This window comes from Pinus tabuliformis, chromosome 8 (genome assembly GCF_031772625.1).
Source record: "Pinus tabuliformis cultivar Carrire ecotype Pingquan chromosome 8, CPIR1, whole genome shotgun sequence".
In the NCBI taxonomy this organism is placed as follows: Eukaryota; Viridiplantae; Streptophyta; class Pinopsida; order Pinales; family Pinaceae; genus Pinus; species Pinus tabuliformis.
In genome coordinates this window covers 731,086,111-731,105,801 of record NC_142294.1, presented here as the reverse complement: position 1 = coordinate 731,105,801, position 19,691 = coordinate 731,086,111, and the positions used below count along the sequence as shown (strand labels likewise).

The following is a 19,691-nucleotide window of genomic DNA, read 5'->3' as shown; positions in this document are numbered from 1 at the left end:
ATTTATGCCCTTACTAGTTCTTCTCCACCGGATTCGTGGGATAGTTTGTTGGTTCATAGTGGGCCACTCATCTTGAGCGCGCTTAGTCGCGTCTTATATGGTCATATGCCCAGCAATTATTGTTGTTTTTAATTTCCCCGTTTGGTATAGACATGGAGTGTAATACACTATTGGGGTTGCACTTCCTATTTTTATTGCTCAGTGTAATTACTTGCACATATTCTCTTGTTCACTACACTGCTTTTTATTTTTACTTTTCGTGTTCACATCTTTTGGTCTAAAGGTTGGGAGGAACTCTATGGCTGCATTGGAAGTTCCACTTTAAATTATCCGACCTTGAATTATTTAGTTTTGGTTAGGTTAGGCCGTGTATAGTTAGATGCATTGCACTTTTATTTTGTCTTTCATGTTGTTGTTTCACTCTTTCAATTTGATTTGCCCTTGAATAAGTTAGTTTTGAGCTTCAAGATTATGTAGCTAATCTTTTGTCAAACACAAACTCTACCAGTATGTAACCCTTGGATTATCTTTCATCATCTTCCTTGAATTGGTTTACATCTTTTGATTCAATGAATTTCTGATGGAAAATATGATCCTTTAACATGGAAGTTGCAATCCAACCATGAAATTCTTATCGACTTATGATTCTCATTGCCACACAAGGTCTAGTTATAAATGGCGTGTTCTTGCTTATATATCTGTATAGAATAAGATAAGGGTAGAAGTTTTAGAAATCAACTAATTAGAGGTATACAACCTTTCTCTAAAGGAATAAGGCATGAAGTCGCATCATTAAGCCCTTCAAAGTGCTATAGTCTGCCCTATCTTTCCTTGGGCACATAGGTGCATTGTGAAGACCCAAACCTTTGGTTCCCTCATCCTTTATGACTTTGGAGTGCGACAGTGAACCCTTCTAGCCTCCTTGAGTGCATGGGAACATAGGGAAGACCTGAAGGACCTTTCTCCTCCCCTTTTGACCGTTCAAGATGCAAAAATGCGCCATGGTTTATTTTTACCTCTTTCTTGAGTGCCTCAGCACACTACAAATCCCTAAATGACCCTGCATGTGTGCTCCATTCCTTGAAAGTGTGCCCTCCTAGTTTTCATGAGTATTTTTTCTTGCACACATTCTATCATCTATGATGGCCCTTTGAATGTGATTTACATGTATTATTTCATAATTAGTTATTTTATGATGATCTTGTCGTTATGTGTGTTTCTAGAAATATGGTGCTCGTTCTACAAGTATTGGCACTATGTCATCATCCATTGGAGACACTTTGCCTCATAAAGTAGCTTTTAAAGAATTTCATAAGAAATAACTGATTAACTAGAAGTTACAAGGCCTAATGTTCCCATAGAGACATATACTTAGTGTTTTATTGACAAGACTACAGAGGTCAAATGGAGATATATTTATAACACATTCACGCAAGAGAAGTTTCCTCATGAGTTAGAAGATGTGCATACATACAGGAACATTAAGAAGTCCAAGATGCATAGGAATGCATGTAGATCCATGGTCATGACATGTCCAGAAATTATTGAATGGATCATAACACACATGGTTGACTCTCGCCTTGTGCTTCATAGTGAGAGTGACGGTCAACCTGCCATCTATTATGGTGAGGATAATCACACATACTATACGATGCTCAACCCTAATGAATATCCAAATGACAACTTTTGTGGAGGATGGGATACCCTTGACATGACTAATGTTATCAAAAAATGGTGTCGAGAGCTTGCCAAGTTTCACCATTGTCCATCTACAGTCTATTCGACAAATATTATCAAATACATATATCAATGTTTTATAGCTATGTAGTGTCAGATGTTTGAGCATAAAAACGTTGAGGTTTTTCGAGATAATTGGATATATATGCTCAATATAGGGATGACACATGCCAAATATTTCAATTTGGTGGATATACGACCATATGAGTTGCAACGTCAAGTGGGGTAGGCTAAAGCATCTTTACATGTGAACCAAGCCACAAAATTTTACATGTCTACTTTTCTCATGGATGGAATTTGTGCATGTCATGCTTTCCCAAAATTATATTGGAATTATACTCCTAAAGAGAAGTTCCCAATTTATTTCCACTGTAGGATGTTATCAAAATGATGCTTCAGAGGTGCATATGACAGATTTGCCAAACACTTCTTTACAACCATATTTCGCATGATATTCAAGACAAATCTACCATGCATGACTGATCAATTGAAGGAGTCAGTTCAATATATTGTGGAATGATTTGGAACTCTTAAGGGAACATACATTAGATGCTTCAGATGTCATAAATTCCTTCATCCTTTACCATAATATGTGACAAAGAAGGTGGTCATGTAGGAAATGGCATATCAACTCAAGAAGCAGTTATTGGGAATTCTTCATAGGAGGAAGAAAATCCATTGGCCTATCTTTCTAGTGAGGATCAGATTGTGTGAATTAAAGAGTCATATGGATATGGTACCAAAGATAAAAGAGTTGGATTGCTTGCACTTTGCTACCAATGAATTCCATGGATATTATCCCAGATGAGTTATTAGGCAACATTGTCAAAGGATCAATCATAATAAGAGTTTTTCATAAATTACCAAAGTCAAATATTCAAAAATAATAACCACATACAATCCCAGGATAATGTCACATCTAGCTATGAATACCATCTTATCCATGAGCTTCCCACTCTGAACTTGTAGGAGGAGGAGGAGGAGGAAATAACACCTCAAGAAAAGAAGATAGCTCCCAGGAAAAGTATCAGGTATTCATCAAGCTAGGGAGTAGGAAATGGAAGGTCAACCCTTTAAACACAGGAGCTACTCAAACATAGTGAGATAGGAAAGAAGAAGAGGAAAAAAAATAATAAGAAGAAGAAGAAGAGAGAAGGAAGCAAGATGAGTTGCTTGAAAAACAACAATCATAAAAAGAAGAGAGGAGAAAGATAGAAGAAGAGCAACATGTGCATTACGAGGAGGAGGAAGAAACACAAAGGATTGAATAAGAACAATTGAATCAGGAGATGGAAGAGGAACAATTTGAGGAACAAGGCACCATCCAACCCATGGATGATGAGAAAGATACCCTAAAATAACAACCAGTCACAGGAGTTCATCTTCCATTCAGAGATATGGGGATCACACCCCCACCAAAAGATAGAGTCACAAATGTTTGTAGTGTAACATTTCATTAGCTAAAGAAGTGGATCCTGTAGAAAAGAAATATATACCCTCCCAATGATCCTCATATCCCACTCTCAGTCACTACATAGAAGGTGATAACTTCAAACACTAGAATAAATACAACGGAAATCATCATGGAAAATGTTGCTTTGACTACAATAGCACATGATAACTCATAGTAATTATTGAATGAGAATTCTAGGCTGAGAAGAGAGCTTGTTGCTGTGAAGCAACATGTAGAACACCTTGAGGCATAGAACTAGTGTTTTTCATCACATAACATAAATACCGCAGAACGGTATTCATCCATGCAAGAAGAATCAGAACAATGGAGGAGACAATGGCGTAGCTATATAACGAGAAGCAACTATCATTGGAATTAAAAAGAATGCTTGAGAAGTGGTGAAACTCCTAAAAATATCAAATAAAGCAGTTGACGATATGTAGGAGTGGGATGCCAAATATTTTCATTCTCCAAAGAATTTGGAAAGGAAATACAAGGTCTTCGCTAAGATAGACAGATTTCAGTTAATACCCCACCTACAAAATTACTCTCATCTTGGAGCATAGTCGGTTAATATTATGGCTACATACAACTAGTTACGGAATGGGTTTCAGTCTCTAACATAGAAGAATAGGATGCCCACCATCATAACCCTTGAATAAATTAGAGGTAGGGAGGTCATATTCAAGGAGATAAGGAATTACATTGAACAAATCAAACAAGCAACTAAATGGGAAGGTTTTGAGGTCATGAAGGACATTATTCAACAGTATGCCCTTCTGCTAGTTAAAGCGCACATGAATCTTTCATGGCTGTGGAATAATGTACAATAAAGCTCCAAGAACATACTATCATACACATTGAAGGTGAAGATCGAAGTGTAGCCATTGCAATGGATTTCATAGCATGGCACACGTATATCACAAATAAACTACACGAAGAAGAAAATTATTTATCCCTTTGAATGAGTCTTTGTCCTTTTAACATTTTTGTCTTATTAGGCCACTATCTCATTTGTAAAGTGTTTTATGTAATAAATGGTTTCTAATGAAGTCCAAGGGAAACAAGTGGAATATGAAAAGCCACATATTGGAATGTAATGAGTCATGTTATAATATCAATATTCATAGAAGTCAAACAGTCATGGGGAAGCTCAAAGGCCATTGTATTCGTTATAAATAAATCATCATAACTCAAGAAAATGGATTTTCATCTCAATTTTGGAGGCTTAGCCTTGACTTCTCTTGTGGTACATTGTAGATAAATTACTCTATCGAGAAGCAAGTTGTGGCTTCATGTTTCACTACTCGATACAATGTTTCATTCATGTAACAATGTACTTGGGATCTTATACTCACAATCAAGAGCTCAATAATATGGCATTCCTTTATACATGTATCGTACATATAACTGGCCTATTTTGGTTATGTTTGTGGTATATGTTGATTTAACCACATATTATGTTAATGAACTAGTTTGTGTCTGAGCTATAGCTATTGTTAAATTAATGTTGTTATTATTTAACAATTATTGCCTACTATGTGGACTAATCGACAGGTACTCAAAAATTCCTTATCTTTATTCCTAGGTCCCCCTTTAGGATAGTACTATTTCTTTTCTAACCAATGGCTCATTTCCCTCACCAACAATGTAAGTCCCCCTAGTACACCTTACATTGGGTATCTCACAAATCTCACATTTTTGTTGATTCAAACAGGCATTGTGTTCTCTCATGTGAGATTGTAACCAAGGCATATCCTGGAAAAACTTTTCTACGAAGGACGACATGACCATATGGGACTCCTACACAAAACAGTGTGAGGTCTAATTGGGACTTCGCATCAGGGAGATCCCCTTGCAATGTTGGAGGCATCCAACAACATCAATAGGCCCATATGGATTCAGTGAGTGCCACATGGGTACGAGTGCCATATGCCCAGTTGGGCCCACAAATTTAAAATTTGAGTGGATTTTTTTTATTATGGATGGATGGAGTCATAAAGGGATTAGTTATTCAATATTATATTTAGGAAAACAATTCTATAACTGATGGTTAATGATCAGCAAGGTGGACTTTGGAATTGAACGAGATGCAGATATTAGGTTAATTGTGCTCAAGATAGAATTAGGTTTGATGTGAGCTCTAAAGAAACTCTAAGAGCTTAGTGGCTCTGAGGGATTTATAGCACTACTTATGGCTTGGTTCCATGCAGTTCTCATGGGGAACTCAATTGGAGATAGCTCGTGAGTCCTAGTTGGGGCTCTAGAACTAGGTGTGGGAATTTCTAATTGGTTGTTTGACAATTGGACACTAGGTAGCAATGATGCTCCTAGATTTGGAGGCATAAACTATTCTAACCAGCCATAAGTTTCACTAGAAGGTAAGCATAACTAAGGGTTTTAGACTACACTCCATGGATGCCGGTCAAGGAGATATGAACATGTGTTTGGAGACTAAGGTTGTTAAGGTTGGTTTTGTGACCTAATTTTTATGTTTTTATTGTTGACTAATTCCTTTGGATTCTTTGTCCTAGCTCAGGGAAGACCTAGGGTTGCTCTTATGAGTCACATGGTATACAAATGGGAAGAATGTGGAGAGACTCTAACTAGTTTCTGTTCTTATGTAGATAAATGTCTTTACTTGATGTTGTGTTTAATTATGGTTTAATGAATCAAACCCTAATTTCAGGGTTATGTGTTGGGCATGTTGGATTATGAATTGAATTGAATGGCCCATGCTTATAAAATATGTGCCATTTGGAATTCTATGGTATGCATATATTTATTTGGTACTATGTGGTATGATCCATCTATGTGTTGTATTTACAATTATATGTCAATTTATCTAAAATAGGATCTCATGTTAATGTGATTAATTCACCTTTAATTATGTCATAGATGATAATTGGATGAGGTTTTTGTTTAATTGTATCTACTACAAATGATTTTGAGTTATTTTTTGGACAAAACGTAAATCCATGAGTTATAGTTAGATGTTATTACCAATCAATGAACCCAATCCTAAGGTTTAATTAGCGAAACTGTAGCTCATATTATTTCAGAAAGACATTGGTAAAATTATTTAAGGAGATTTGGAGTTTTGTTATGTGGTGATGACTGGCTCGTGGGTGGGGACATTACACCACAAGAAAAAAAAAATTGCAAGGAAGATCTCAAAAATTTAAGACAAAATCCTTCACATAGTATATCTTCTAGTACTTATATTCTTAAATGATCAAACAACTCTGAACAATTTGGCAATTGATGATAGCCTTGTTTATAGAAGAGGCTTCTAACTACTTCTCATTCATTATTATTTATTTCTCCCTAAAACTAGCCTAGGATTAGAAAGAAGGATTTTCCATCCACGGAAGCAAATAGACTAAGTAAAAAACAAGTAAACGATGCCACATATCCATAAAACCTCATGAGATATCGATGAGTCACAAAACAAAGGGGTGATTTGGTAATGTAGTTGCTAATAGTTCCCACGAATACATGGAACATTAAATATTGTGTTATGGATTACACATTAGGAAATTACAAAATTTGGCCACATAAGGTGGAAAGACCTTATAATAATGATAAAATATTCGTTGACCATATCAAGTCATGTAATGAAATCACCCCATGGCTATCATTATGTCTAGACATGTGCATCGATCCTCTAATTAAGTCGAAACATTCTCCAACAGTGATTACATGGAGGAGTGATTAGGGGTAATCAACATGGAATGTATAGAGGATCTCCATCGATGCATAACTAGCACATCTATGCCTTAACATTGTGACAATGTACCCTCGGAAAGGTGAAGTACCTCAGAACGTATGGGAATATGTTAAAAAATGTGAATATGTAGGATTCATAGAAAATTTATCTCTATCGGTCCATACCAAAAGTGTGATAAGCAAGCCTCCTCTAAAATAGGTATGAAAGCCTTTACAACATGAGTGATACTTTTGCATACATAAAAGGGAATCTAATGTGATTGGATGCTGAAAAAACTCAAATCTGAAGAGAACATGAATCATCTACATGTCTGATTCATCTCTGAATGTCACTTGACAACTCCATAATGTGCCAAGCTGCAAAAGGATCCATCTGTCCTTTGCTTGCAATCAACATCCTTTGTCCACTGATAAAATATTGAGAATTCCCACTAGCTGATGATGTTGAAAAACAACTCACTATTGCTTTTTGTGTTTGAAAACTGCTCAAGGCTAACTTTGTTGTTGATCACCCACTGGAGAATTTGTGGATGCTCACTCGGTGATGAAAATTCCCACTGGCTGCTTCACTGATGTTGTCGAGACTTTTAGTCTGACAACCACTGTCAATTTCATTGACATTTTCCCCCTTTGTCAACTGAAAGGAGAGACAATATTATTCAAATTATTTCTGAACTCCCCCCCTTTAGGTGTAGGAGTGTTTCACTGGTGTACTCCCCCATTCAACTGCATGAGAGTACAATCTTCATTTTTACTATTGGCTGCAATATGTGTGAGTGAATTCGATAGTAAAATTTATACAATCTTTTAACCATGGATGACCATTCCCAGGATCAATTCATGAATAATTAATATTAAATCTGGTTGATTATTGTTGTTTGTGGCATTATGTTGATGAATGATTTGACTTGCCACAATGGTGATAAGGATGGAGATCAAAACAGTGATCTTCCAGATGACCAGTTCCTTGACATTGAAGGCATTTTGGTTTGATTGCAACTTCAATTTGCGTGTACTTTTGTTTGTCTGCAACTATCTCATGGCTTGTTGATGTTATTGGATCAAGAAATCCTGCACTAATGAACTTGATTGGCTTAGAATAATCGGGGATATGCAAGTTGTCTTCATCTTTGTCATATCCTAATCCTCGTCGATTTTTGTTACATTGAATTTCTTCCCATGGCTTGATGATCGGTTTGGAAGAAAGTTGAATTGAATTAGGGACTACTTCGACACTTGAAGTTGGTTGGATCAGTGACTTGGAATAAACATCTTTATCTTCATCTGTACAGATGAAGGACCTGGAAACATCACTCTTCTATTGCAACTCATCTCTTTGAAGTTGTGACTCTAGTTGAATAAACTCAATCATTTCATGTGCATGTTGAAGATGCACTTGAATATCACCAAGAGTTGTTTTGATGATGTTCACCATGTCGCCAGCTAATGATAAAATCAAATTGTTAAGAATTTGGTACAGTTGAATGTGCATCGCCATGTGAACTAGTTGGAACTCATGCCATCTTGCTTTTAATGCTTGCTAGATTTTTAGAACTCGCTTGCTTAAATGCTTGATCTTTCTTTCTTTAGAGTTGAACTTGCTAGCTTGATGCTTGGTTGATTGTTGCACACTCACTCAAACTTGTTGTAACAATTTGTTTTTTGAACTCACACTCATTTGATGATAATTTCTTGCTTGATGGCTTGCTTGAACTTGCTTGAACCTCCTTGATTGAATACTGACACTTTGTGCTTTCTTGAATGTACTCACTGAATGTGCTGATTTTTTTTTTAAAATAAAAGGTGTCGAACACTGTCGAAAATGCACCCAAGAGACAAATGAAAAGTTCAATCTTGATGACTCAGTTTAAGACTTACTTGACTTAATGCATTCACCTTAACAATTCAAATTAGGGTGTTAGTTACAACTGATAATGCATCCATACAATTCAGTTAAAAAATGTTTATCTGCAAGTGATACAAAAAGTGTTGATGATGTTGATGTCATCTTGGCTTGAAATTCTTGATTTTGTAGCGTCATTAACTTGATTGTTTTGATTACATGATATGAAATCTGCTTGCTTGGAATATCATCTTTATCAAGTTGATGATGTGACGGTTTGTGCTTGTGTACTTAAGCTTGATTAAGTGTTCTTATACTTAAGCTTGCTTATGTGCATTTATTTGTTTAAGCATAATATAAAGAGAGCATTTTGATCATCTGAACACAAGTCATGCACACGCATTCATTACACACAGTGTACCGAAGATCCCCTTATTCAATTTCAGGCAGATCTAGGACACAAGCACCACAAAAAAGATATGTTTCTATTTAAGAATCGGAGTACATCAACCTTCACTTTCACAACATCATGAATGAAATTCTTCAAAAAATGAGAATGCCAAGCTTACAAATGCTTGAAGCAACTTGTCTTCAAAAACTACCTGCACTGACTCAATCACTCTCAAAGTACAATGTTACTTTGAATTACAATAATGACTTTCACCTAAACAAATTAACTTATCGCTTCAAATTTACAAAATACTTATAGCTCCAAAATATAAAAATAATTGCACCTTAGCACTCCAGAAAATCACACCTTATCTCTCCACAATAAAAAATTGAATGCACCTCTTCAAAATTACCTTATTTATCCAAAACACTCCTTATTACTCCATTAACTTTATAAATATTACAAATCTTAATATATATATATATATATATATATATATATATATATATATATATATAGTCCACTTTTCACTTGAGAAAACTCCTCCTTATCATGATAGGAAATATTTAAAAAAAATAAAAAAATCTTTATGTAGTCACTTGAAAAAGTGAATGAATCTCCTTATAAAAAATCAAACCATACTTTAAAAAATTCCTTTTGAGAAGTTACGACAGCAACATAAATGTTATTTTCCGCATGAATCAAAAAGAGATTGAATCTGCAATATGCAAGGTGCCAAGTGATGCTACATAAACTATGCTCTTGCCACCATTATTTCCATACTCTTATTTATTTGGCTCATTACGATGGAAGCTTCTGCAAACAGACCCAAGTACAATTGGATCAAATATACTCTTCCACGAAGACTAGATTTTTCAATGGAGATCTCTACACTTAATGTGCTCAAACTATGCACCATGAACAGAACTAATGCCTCTTTCACTGGTAAGCTACTTCAAGTCTCACACCTTCAGTAATCTTTCGAAATGTAAATGCCAAAGGAGAATTTCCCAAAGAAATCTTAAAAATATAAACGTTGCCAAAGAAGAACTGCCCAAAGGAACCTTCAAGATCTAGTTCCAAAATTGTCCTGACCGATCTTCTAAATAAAACGGCTAAAATATAACTCAATCTTTTGAAAATTCGAAAAGGAGAATAGACCTGAATAGCTCCAAGCATTGAACTACTAAACAAAACTTATTCAACAATCTTCAAAGATCAATCTTGAAATTGTTAAAGAGGATTATCTAGCTATCTTCAACAATCAAATTGCTAATGTCAAATTTTGAAACTTGGAACTGCACTCTAACACAGGATGTTGAAATAGCCACTAATTAAATGTGCTCCAATGTGGTTCAATTGGTAACCTATTGACTACTAAGGTGTAAGACATAGTAAAATAGACACCAATCTGCAGAATCATAGACCCAAAAAATGTGTTGACTAAGAAGAATATCCCCTAGAAAGGGACAAATCAAGAATGAAAAGTAGAGAGTTATAGTCGAAATCTCTACCAAAATAGAGAACTAAAAGTTCCAGGGTGTCGAGACTCCCCCATCCGATGTCGAGGTCGCATAAGAGGTTTCCCTGATGGTTGCTCCGATTTGGATGTTTAATGCGCTAAGAATGATTACAGCACACACTGGTAATTTCGGTCCTTTGATTCGATTTGCAGTGCTTCCCCCGGGTAACTTGGTTATTGAAATTTAAATAGGGACATGGTGAACTGTTACACTAAAAAATGTCACCATGGCTATTTACAGTCGGTATGGCTCTATCAACAGTCATACTACCCTCTTGAGCAAGTCTTATGCCTCAGCTATTCATGTCAAACTCCAAGAAAGAGAGAAAGTCTTTATAAAACATGTTTATCTCTGGGTACGCAGGTTCTCTCAAGCCTTGCCTGCGGGTACGCACCTTTTGTTCATAAGGTCTGCGTCCAAGGACGCTCTGTATCTAAAGGGGCAGGTGCGTCCCTCTGAAAAGGTTAAAATGCACAAGTTTAATCTTCAAAAACTTACTTGTGGTCATTTCTAGAGCATTCTAGAAGGTTGTTTGATGTGTATTGAGCGCCTCCAGATGGTTCATGCACTCCTATCAAAGAGGAACTTATCCCATCAATAAGGGAGTGATCCCATCCAAAGAGGGGACTATCCCATTGATGGTGGACCTGATTAACTTCCTCTTGAGCACTATAAAAAGAGGCATTGAGCCAGAAGGAAGAAGGTTGAAAGCTATAGATTTCTAAGGGTAAATGCTGCAGGAATTAGGACTCCCATTTAGAAGCTTGTAAGGAGAGATTGTCATCTTTACTTGTTCTATTTGGAAGTGGGTGAGCTTTGTCAAAGTAGAGGAAGACTCTTGTGGACCCTGGAAGGAGCTTGCACAACACCAAGGCCCAGGTTGTAATGGTTCCTTTTGATTACCTTTAATGCAAATTGGTCCATTCTTCTCAATAGCTTGTTGTTAATGGGTTATTTCATGTACTCCTTGGTCTATGTGTTGAATATGCTTTGTTTTATGTTATAATCAGGTGCTATTTAATTGTTTGACTGTTGGTGATTACAGGTTTTGGAGAAACGGAGGAGCTCATCCAGATCAACAAAGCTTGGACTTCTACAACAGCGTTTGGACAAAGGTAAGAACGAAACACTTGGTTTCTCATATCATAATGTATGTTTAGAGAAGGATAGCTCCAGTTTGTTTTGTTTGTCATTAGAATGTCTTAGACTTCTAGGAAGGTCAGCTGTGTCCGCACCCTTGACTGATTCCGTGTGACAAATTGGCGACTCCGCTGGGGATAGATTCCATTGATGAGAAGAGTTTTTCTTTTGTTTGAACTTTGCTTTGAGAAAATTGGTTTATTTTTCTGGTTTTGGCTCTGTGATCTTGTCTCTGGGTGGGTTAGCTTAGGATTAGTTTTATTTTAAGTTTTCTTGAGTTTTTCAGTAGGACGCACCCTCTGAGTGCTGCACAGTGCGTCCCTGGACGCATTTTTGCTGTGTGCACAGAGCGGGCCCGCACCTGTGCTAACGGGTTGCCTGCGTCCCCTGCCAAAATTTAAGAAAATTCCACTTTTTGCCCTTTTTGCTCTTGGATTTTGTTTTTTCTTAGTTTTTTCTGCCCAGATTCATCAGTCCCTTGTCCAGAATCTTCACCTGAACTGGTTTCATTAGCATTAAGTGTTTTAGTGTATTTCGTCAAACTGTAAGCCCTAGGGTTTGATTTTGAGTAGGTCTTGTAGTGACTTTAGCGGTAGGAATTGTCAAGCCTTAGATCTCTCTGGTTTTGTCAACTTTCTAAGAAGTCAGACCTGTTCTAAAGTCTACCTGTAGAAGTAACTTACCATCAAGTTGTCTTTCGGGCCATTTTCGAAGTGCTTGTTGTTTAAGTCTTGAATTCCATTTTACGAAAAAAACAAAAAGATTTGAGTTTTGTTTTGACTAGCCTTTTGATTCTGCATTAGCTAGTCCTTGATTTGATTTTGATCAAGTAAAACATCCTAGAATCGTCTTTATGAGCTTTTGCCTTGTTAGGTTTACTTAGAGTAATCTCTCTTTTGATTTGCTTGTGAGTCAAGTTTTCATAGTTTTATAGCTTTTGAGATTGTTTTTTGTTAAAGGTAGGTTTACATGCTTTATTGAAAAAAGAAAATACAAAAATATCTCCTTTGAAAAGTTTTGTTTCAAGTAGCTTCGAAAGTTTTTGAAAGAAAAAGAGTTTTTCGTGCAAGTAAAGAGTGGTTATGTTTGTGTGCTCGAAAAGAAAAAGAGAATTGTTTCTTTGATTGTCTTTTCTAAGGAAGTTGTTTTCTTTAAAAATTGCATTCTCTCAACTCTCTTAGTTAAAGAATTTCATTGAAAAAGTAAAGTAGCATAGACCATCTTAGGTGCATCTTTGTAGTGGTTGGAGTCGAGTCTGCACACCATTGGTTTCACTTCCATCACCTTGTGACTTTAAAGAACAACCTTAAAAGTAACGCTTAAAGCATCAAATCACAAGGATTTTATCTTTGGTTTGGATTATCGAAACAAGAGCCATCAAAATATTGAAGATGAATAAGAGTTGATGCCACATATTCCTTTAACTAAATCGAATCCTTAGATTTTAGGCTCATATTTTAAAATAACACTCTATTTGTGGACACCTGAAACTATCATGGAGTAGAGTTTCTTAATTGGAAAAAATAGTGCAGTAAGCAAAGAGATAGCAAGCATGAAAGAGAGAACATGCGCCTGAAAGAGCTATGAAATTGAGTAGAGGAGTAACACTTAATGAGGAGTAATGTTAAAATAAGAATATTGTAGGATTAAACCGTATTGAGGAATGTTACTCGTTATAGGGTCTGGGCAAGAGAGAATGATGGACAAGTTTGATCGTGACAGAAATGGTAGAGCATGAGAAGAGGACAAAGGAGTGGGCAAAGCATGAGTAGAAGACCAAAAAATGCTTGGCTCTAATATCATGTCAGGTCAAGGAATAACTCCTCAATTGGATGAGTTTTGTATTGTTGTGAATAGACTTATATGGAATTACAAAAGCGACTCTTGGTTTCATCTTCCATGTCGGCTCCTATTATAATGGTTCATATTTCCACTATTTACAAATTCACTAAAGTTTGAAAGGATTGTGTTTCTTAAAAATTTAGTGCATTAAAGTTGAATAATTTTATTTTAATGAAATTTGGACTTTAACCATTGTTTCTTTCCCATGTCAAGAAAAATCAACTCCACTAATATTTTGACATCCATTAAGAATATCAACATCTATCCTTTTGAATGTTGAAAAGAATCAACTCCAATAATCCTTTCATTTTCATCACTTTACTACAAGGTAACTTGAGTGAAATTGCAATAATCAAAGATCTATTATCTTCCCAATTCGCTTCCATCGATTGTTGCTACATTATCCTTCAAACCATTAGGTGAAAAATATAGTGGCAACTATATTTTTTAGGAACTATTCAATCAACTATATGGCTTATTAGATGTGGAGGAACTATTCGACCAACTTGAGTGCCAACATCAAGTCACAAGAATTTTGTCTTTGGTTGGGATTATTGCAGCGAGAACCATCCAAATACTAAAGATGAATAAGAGAAGATGCGACACTTTCCTTTAACTACATCAGATCTTTAGCTTTTAGGCTTAGATTTCAAAATCAAGCTCTCTTTTTGGATGCCTGAAACTATCATGGAGTAGAGTTTCTCAATTGTAAAAAATGGTGTAGTAAGCAAAGAGATAGCAAGTGTGAAATAGAGAACATGCATGTGAAAGAGCTATGCAATTGAGCAAAGGAGTAACACTTAATGAGGAGTAATGCTAAAAGAGGAATATTGTAGGATTAACCCCTAATGAGGAATGTTACTAATTACAGGGTTGGGTAAGAGACAAAAATGGATAGGTCTAAGCGTGACATAAATGATCCATTATTAGAGCATGAACATATGACCAAGGAGTGGGAAAAGCGTGAGTAGAAGACCGAAAACTGCTTAGGGTTAGGAATGCTTGGCTCTGATATCATGTCAAGCCAAGGAATAATTCATGAATTAGATGAGGTTAGTATTGTTGTGAATAGACATATGACATTACAAAAGCTACCCTTGGTTTAATCTTCCATGGTCGACTCCTATTCATATTTTCCTTATTTAGAAATTCATCAAATTCCCAAGGATTAGGTTTATAACAAATTCAATACATTGAAGTTGAATAACATTTTTTTTTTAATAAAATTTGGACTTTATTGTTGTTTCTTTCCCATGTAAAGAAAAATCAACTCCACTAATTATTTGACATTCATTAAGAATATCAATATCTATCCTTTGATTGTTGAGAAAAATCAACACAACTAATCCTTTGGTTTTCATCACTTTACCACAAGGTACCTTGAGTGTAATTGCAATGATGAAATATGCACTATCTTCCCAATTTGTTTCCATGGTTTGTTGCTACATCATTACCATGTTGCTACATCATCCTAATTCAAACCATTAAGTGAGAAATATAATGGTAATGGCAAGTCTGATACAAAGCTTCTTCTGTCTTTTCAATAAATATCCTTACAAATAAATCATTTATTTACATAGTCAATTGAAACACAAAAAAATATTTAATGATTTCCTATATATCCACTTTCCAATTCATCATTTTTTTTATGTTCTCATTCTTCAACCATATCATATGTTCAATCCTCAACTCACCAATAATTTGACAATCACCTTATTACCTTATCCTACATATCTATTATGCAATTCACTTTCACATTCTCTAGAGTCTATTTAAAAAAATTACACTTAATATCATCTAAATTTAATTAGAAAAATAATATTTTTTAATTCAGAAAAACACAATAATTTTAATTAATTAGAAAAATAATATTTTTTAATTAAAAAAACACAATAATTTTAATTAAAAAAAATTAATGATTAAATAAAAATGAATAGATTTAACTTTTGGTCAACCTAAACGAGTTGATGGATAATCTTATCAAAATCGACCGTAATATATTTCGTTGTCGTTTGTCCACACCCATCCGTTTCTCATCTACTTCAAAGACAAAATGACAACCAACTCTCTTTTGTGAGAAGTGCGAAGGGATTACCACTAATGACCACTAAATTTTATTCCGTAGACGTGGATTACTTTTGCAACTCTATCAAAATGGATGGACTAGTTTAATTATTGTCATTTTTTATTTATATTAATTAAAGTCAATTAAATGACAATAAATAAAATAACTATACGTCAAACTTACGGGGATTAACTTTGCTCCACGTCCTTCAATTTTTTTCAGTGCTTTCCTTCCTTCCAGTAATTCCCATTCTGGTTCTTCCTTTGGTATCAGCTATGGCAGTCCCTCTATCAGGTATAGCAGGAAATTTTATTGGGGGAGTGGCGACCAACGTCACAGGCAACATTTTTGCTGCGATTTTCCAGAAGTTTGAAGATGTTAATAAGTTGGGGAGAAACAGCGAAATTCTGGAAACCGACTTTAGCACTGTGCAGGACATGTTGAATAATATTCGCAACCAGTTTGAAGCCCAGCAGAAGATGTTGGAGGAGCCATTGAAAAAATGGTTAACAAAGATGGAGAAAGCCCTTGGAGAGGCTGAAGATCTGATCAATCGGGCCAATCGACATAGACAGAGAGCGTGGTATCAGCGTTGTTGTTGCCTCCTCTGGAACCTTAACCTCCCCACGCAAGTTAGAGCTTGGAAGGACGCATATGATGCCCTCATTGAAGAGTTCAGTAAGTTCTGCTCAATATATGCCTCGATTCCGCAGCTTGTGTCCACTGCAGCACCTCAGACAGACCTGCTGCTCCAAATTGTGCCAGACTCGGGTTTCAAAGGGTCCGGCATTCGAACTGCTCAGGATCAGCTGCAGACATGGCTCACCGACCCTCATTGCCTATCTCGCGTGATTGGCGTGTACGGCATGGGGGGAGTTGGCAAGACATCGTTGTTGAAAGTCATCTACAACACCTACAAGAAGCAGGTCAGCGGTATCTTTCATGTCGTTCTTTGGTTTACTGTTTCTCAGAACTTCCAGATTAAGGAGTTGCAGGCTTCCATTGCTAAGGAAGTGGGATTAAATCTGGAGGAAACTTCTAATGTTGAAGAAAGGAAGATGAGATTGTATGCAACTCTCCGAAAGAGTAACAAGAAATTTCTTATCGTATTGGACGACTTCTGGAGTTCAATCGATCTACAGGAAGAAGTGGGCGTCGGATTTGGCAATGATAATCCGAGCAAAATCATAATGTCCAGTCGCAACAGAAATGTCATTGCAAGAATGGGGGCGCTTGAGTACTCAGTGAGCATACATCCCTTGTCCACAGAGGAAGGCTGGGAGTTATTTACAAGTAGAGCTTTTACGAATGGGGTTGTTACTGGGAGTAATATAGAGGAGGCTATAGCCAGAGAGATTGCCGATGAGTGCAAAGGATTGCCGTTGGCAATAAATGTAGTAGCTGCAGCGATGAGATCCAAAAAGACGAATGATGAGTGGAGTCGTGCTTTGATGATGATGAAAAATGCGGATCCCGCCTTTCCAATCACTCACGAGACTATTGATGCAGAGCTGTATCAAAAGTTAAAATGGACTTATAATGATTTGCCAGATCCTAATTTAAAGATTTGTTTTCTATGCTGTGCTGTGTTTCCTGAGGACTACGAAATTCCTGTAAAGCGTCTCGTGGAAATGTGGCGCGCTGAAGGGTTGATCGCTCCTAAAGGGACAAGTTACTTTATGGATATTGGGCGTCAGTACATAGATGTACTGGTAAGCAGGGGTTTGGTCGAGCAATATAAAGTTGGGAGGACCGAATATTTAAAGGTTCATGATGTTCTTCGCGACACTGCAATATATATCGGCCAAAAGGAGGAGAACTGGTTATTTTCAGCAGGTCCACATCTACAGAGTTTCCCTATTGAAGAAGAGACTAAGGACTGCAAAAGAATATCAATTTTTGGGAGTGATGCTCGTGATCTACCAATGGATTTCAATTGCCCAAATCTTGTGAGTTTGTGGTTAATGGAGAACCGTAGTTTGTCAAAGGTTCCCGAAGGCTTTCTTTTAAACCTTCCGTGTCTCAGGGTTCTTGAACTGTCATACAGTAGAATAAGTTCGCTGCCATCATCAGTGGGGCAACTTGGACAGCTTGAGTTTCTTAGCTTGCGAGGCTGCCGCGACTTGAGGGATTTGCCTGATAGCATATGCAATTTGTCTCGTCTTCAAACTTTGAATCTTGAATGGTGTAGCAGCCTGCATTCATTGCCGAGTGGAATAGGAGAGCTTAAAAGGCTTAAGAATCTCAAATTACAAGGGTGTGGCAGCTTAGTGACAATTCCAGATGGTATTTTTCAACTCACTTCATTGAACACATTGTGCCTGCCATTGCAATCAAGCTGTACGGTTAGAGCAGAGGATCTCACAAATTTCTCAAATCTGGTGGAGCTACGGGCATCGGTAAAGGCAGGAATTGAAGTAGGCAGACTGGGTCCCTGGTCGGACATGAGGATTTTGGAATTAAACTACATGCATGATGATGATGATTTCGGTGTCGCAGAGGATGTTCTTCCGGAGAGCATGAAGCACATGAGGAAGTTGGAGGAATTAAGCCTATTTAATTATCAAGGCTTGTCTTTACCGAATTGTATTTGTGATTTCCGAAACTTGAAGGTCTTAAATTTGTACAGATGTCACCAATTAAGGGAGTTTCCGGCCATGGAGATTGGGAGTGCAGATGCTAGCTTTCCAGCGCTAGAGCAGTTGACTTTGTTTCACCTATACAAGTTAGAGAGTCTTGCAGGACCATCTAATGTGTGCAATGAAAGAGCAATGCCCAATCTTCAATACTTGAACATACATAATTGCCGATTTGCTGAGACACTGCTATCTTCAATGGGGAAGCTGCCCAATTTAACGGAAGTGGAAATATCTGATTGTGATGAGTCGAAGGAAATGGACTTTGGGAGTAGGAGTTTTCCAATGCTGAGGGAATTGACATTGTACAACCTACCCATGTTAGAGAGTATAGGGGGGCCTTCAAATATATGGAATGAAGGAACGTTGCCCAACCTTCAAACATTGAAGATATCGGGGTGTCCGTTATTGAGGAAATTGCCATTAGGAATAGAGAAACTATGTAATTTAAAAACAATTAGAGGAGCCTCAGTTTGGTGGGAAAGCATCGTTTGGGAAAATGATGAAATGAAAGCTCAACTTTCTCACCTTTTTTCTTCTCTACACTAGATTATTAATTGTATTGGGCTGCTACTGTGTATTTTAAAATTTAATATTAATTGTATTGGGCTGCTACTGTGTATTTTAAAATTTAATATAAAAGAGTTGGAAATTTTATATGTTTAATGTGAAGTTGATATATAGTTTTAATGTAAAGTTGACATAATGTAATTACAAAAGAAAATTGTGTTATCAAAAATTTGATCTCTTTATATTTTCATTAAAATTTATAGCAATTTTGATTATATTATTTGATATTTTTATATTTTTTTGATTAAATTTATAGCGATTTTGATTATGTTAGTTTTTTTTTCACCAACATGGAAATGATATCATTTCTCTAAATAAATAACTAAAGTTTTAGTGTTTTGTTTTTATTTTTATTTTAAATTAATAATCTTTCTCTGGTTATGTTAGCATTGATGAAATTGAGAAATAGCAATTTTATATTTGAATTTGTTTATTTTAAATTTAAAATGTTCTGAATGAAAAAAATTAATAAAATAAATGCTAAAAACAATATGTGAAAATTGTAATTCCCTGACTTGAAATTAATTTTTTTTAATAAAAAAATTATAAATCCAACACATTATATATATATATAATTATAATTTTTTATTATATAAAATATAATTTAATAATATTAAACTATATAATATGAATTTTAGTTAATAATATTTATTTTTTCTCGTGGAAAATTAATTGGCCTATGTCATGAAATATTATGTAAATTAGGAAATTCAAGGTTAAAATGCCCCATGGATATTTACTCACAAGAAAAGGAAAAAGAAA

The 19,691-nt window shown here is 35.9% G+C and overlaps 1 protein-coding gene across 1 annotated transcript; it reads left to right on the top strand.

Moving 5' to 3' along the window:
* The first annotated feature begins 15,940 nt into the window (after window positions 1-15,940).
* On the top strand, window positions 15,941-18,973 carry LOC149237660 (putative disease resistance protein At1g61300). The gene has a single exon (XM_089366851.1). The coding sequence runs from the start codon at window positions 15,999-16,001 to the stop codon at window positions 18,906-18,908; it is 2,910 nt and encodes a 969-aa protein (XP_089222977.1). The 5' UTR covers window positions 15,941-15,998; the 3' UTR covers window positions 18,909-18,973.
* Window positions 18,974-19,691: the final 718 nt, after the last annotated feature.

Coding starts and splice junctions, on each gene's coding strand:
- LOC149237660 (XM_089366851.1), top strand. CDS start 15,999: ATGGCAGTCCCTCTATCAGGTATAGCAGGAAATTTTATTGGGGGAGTG.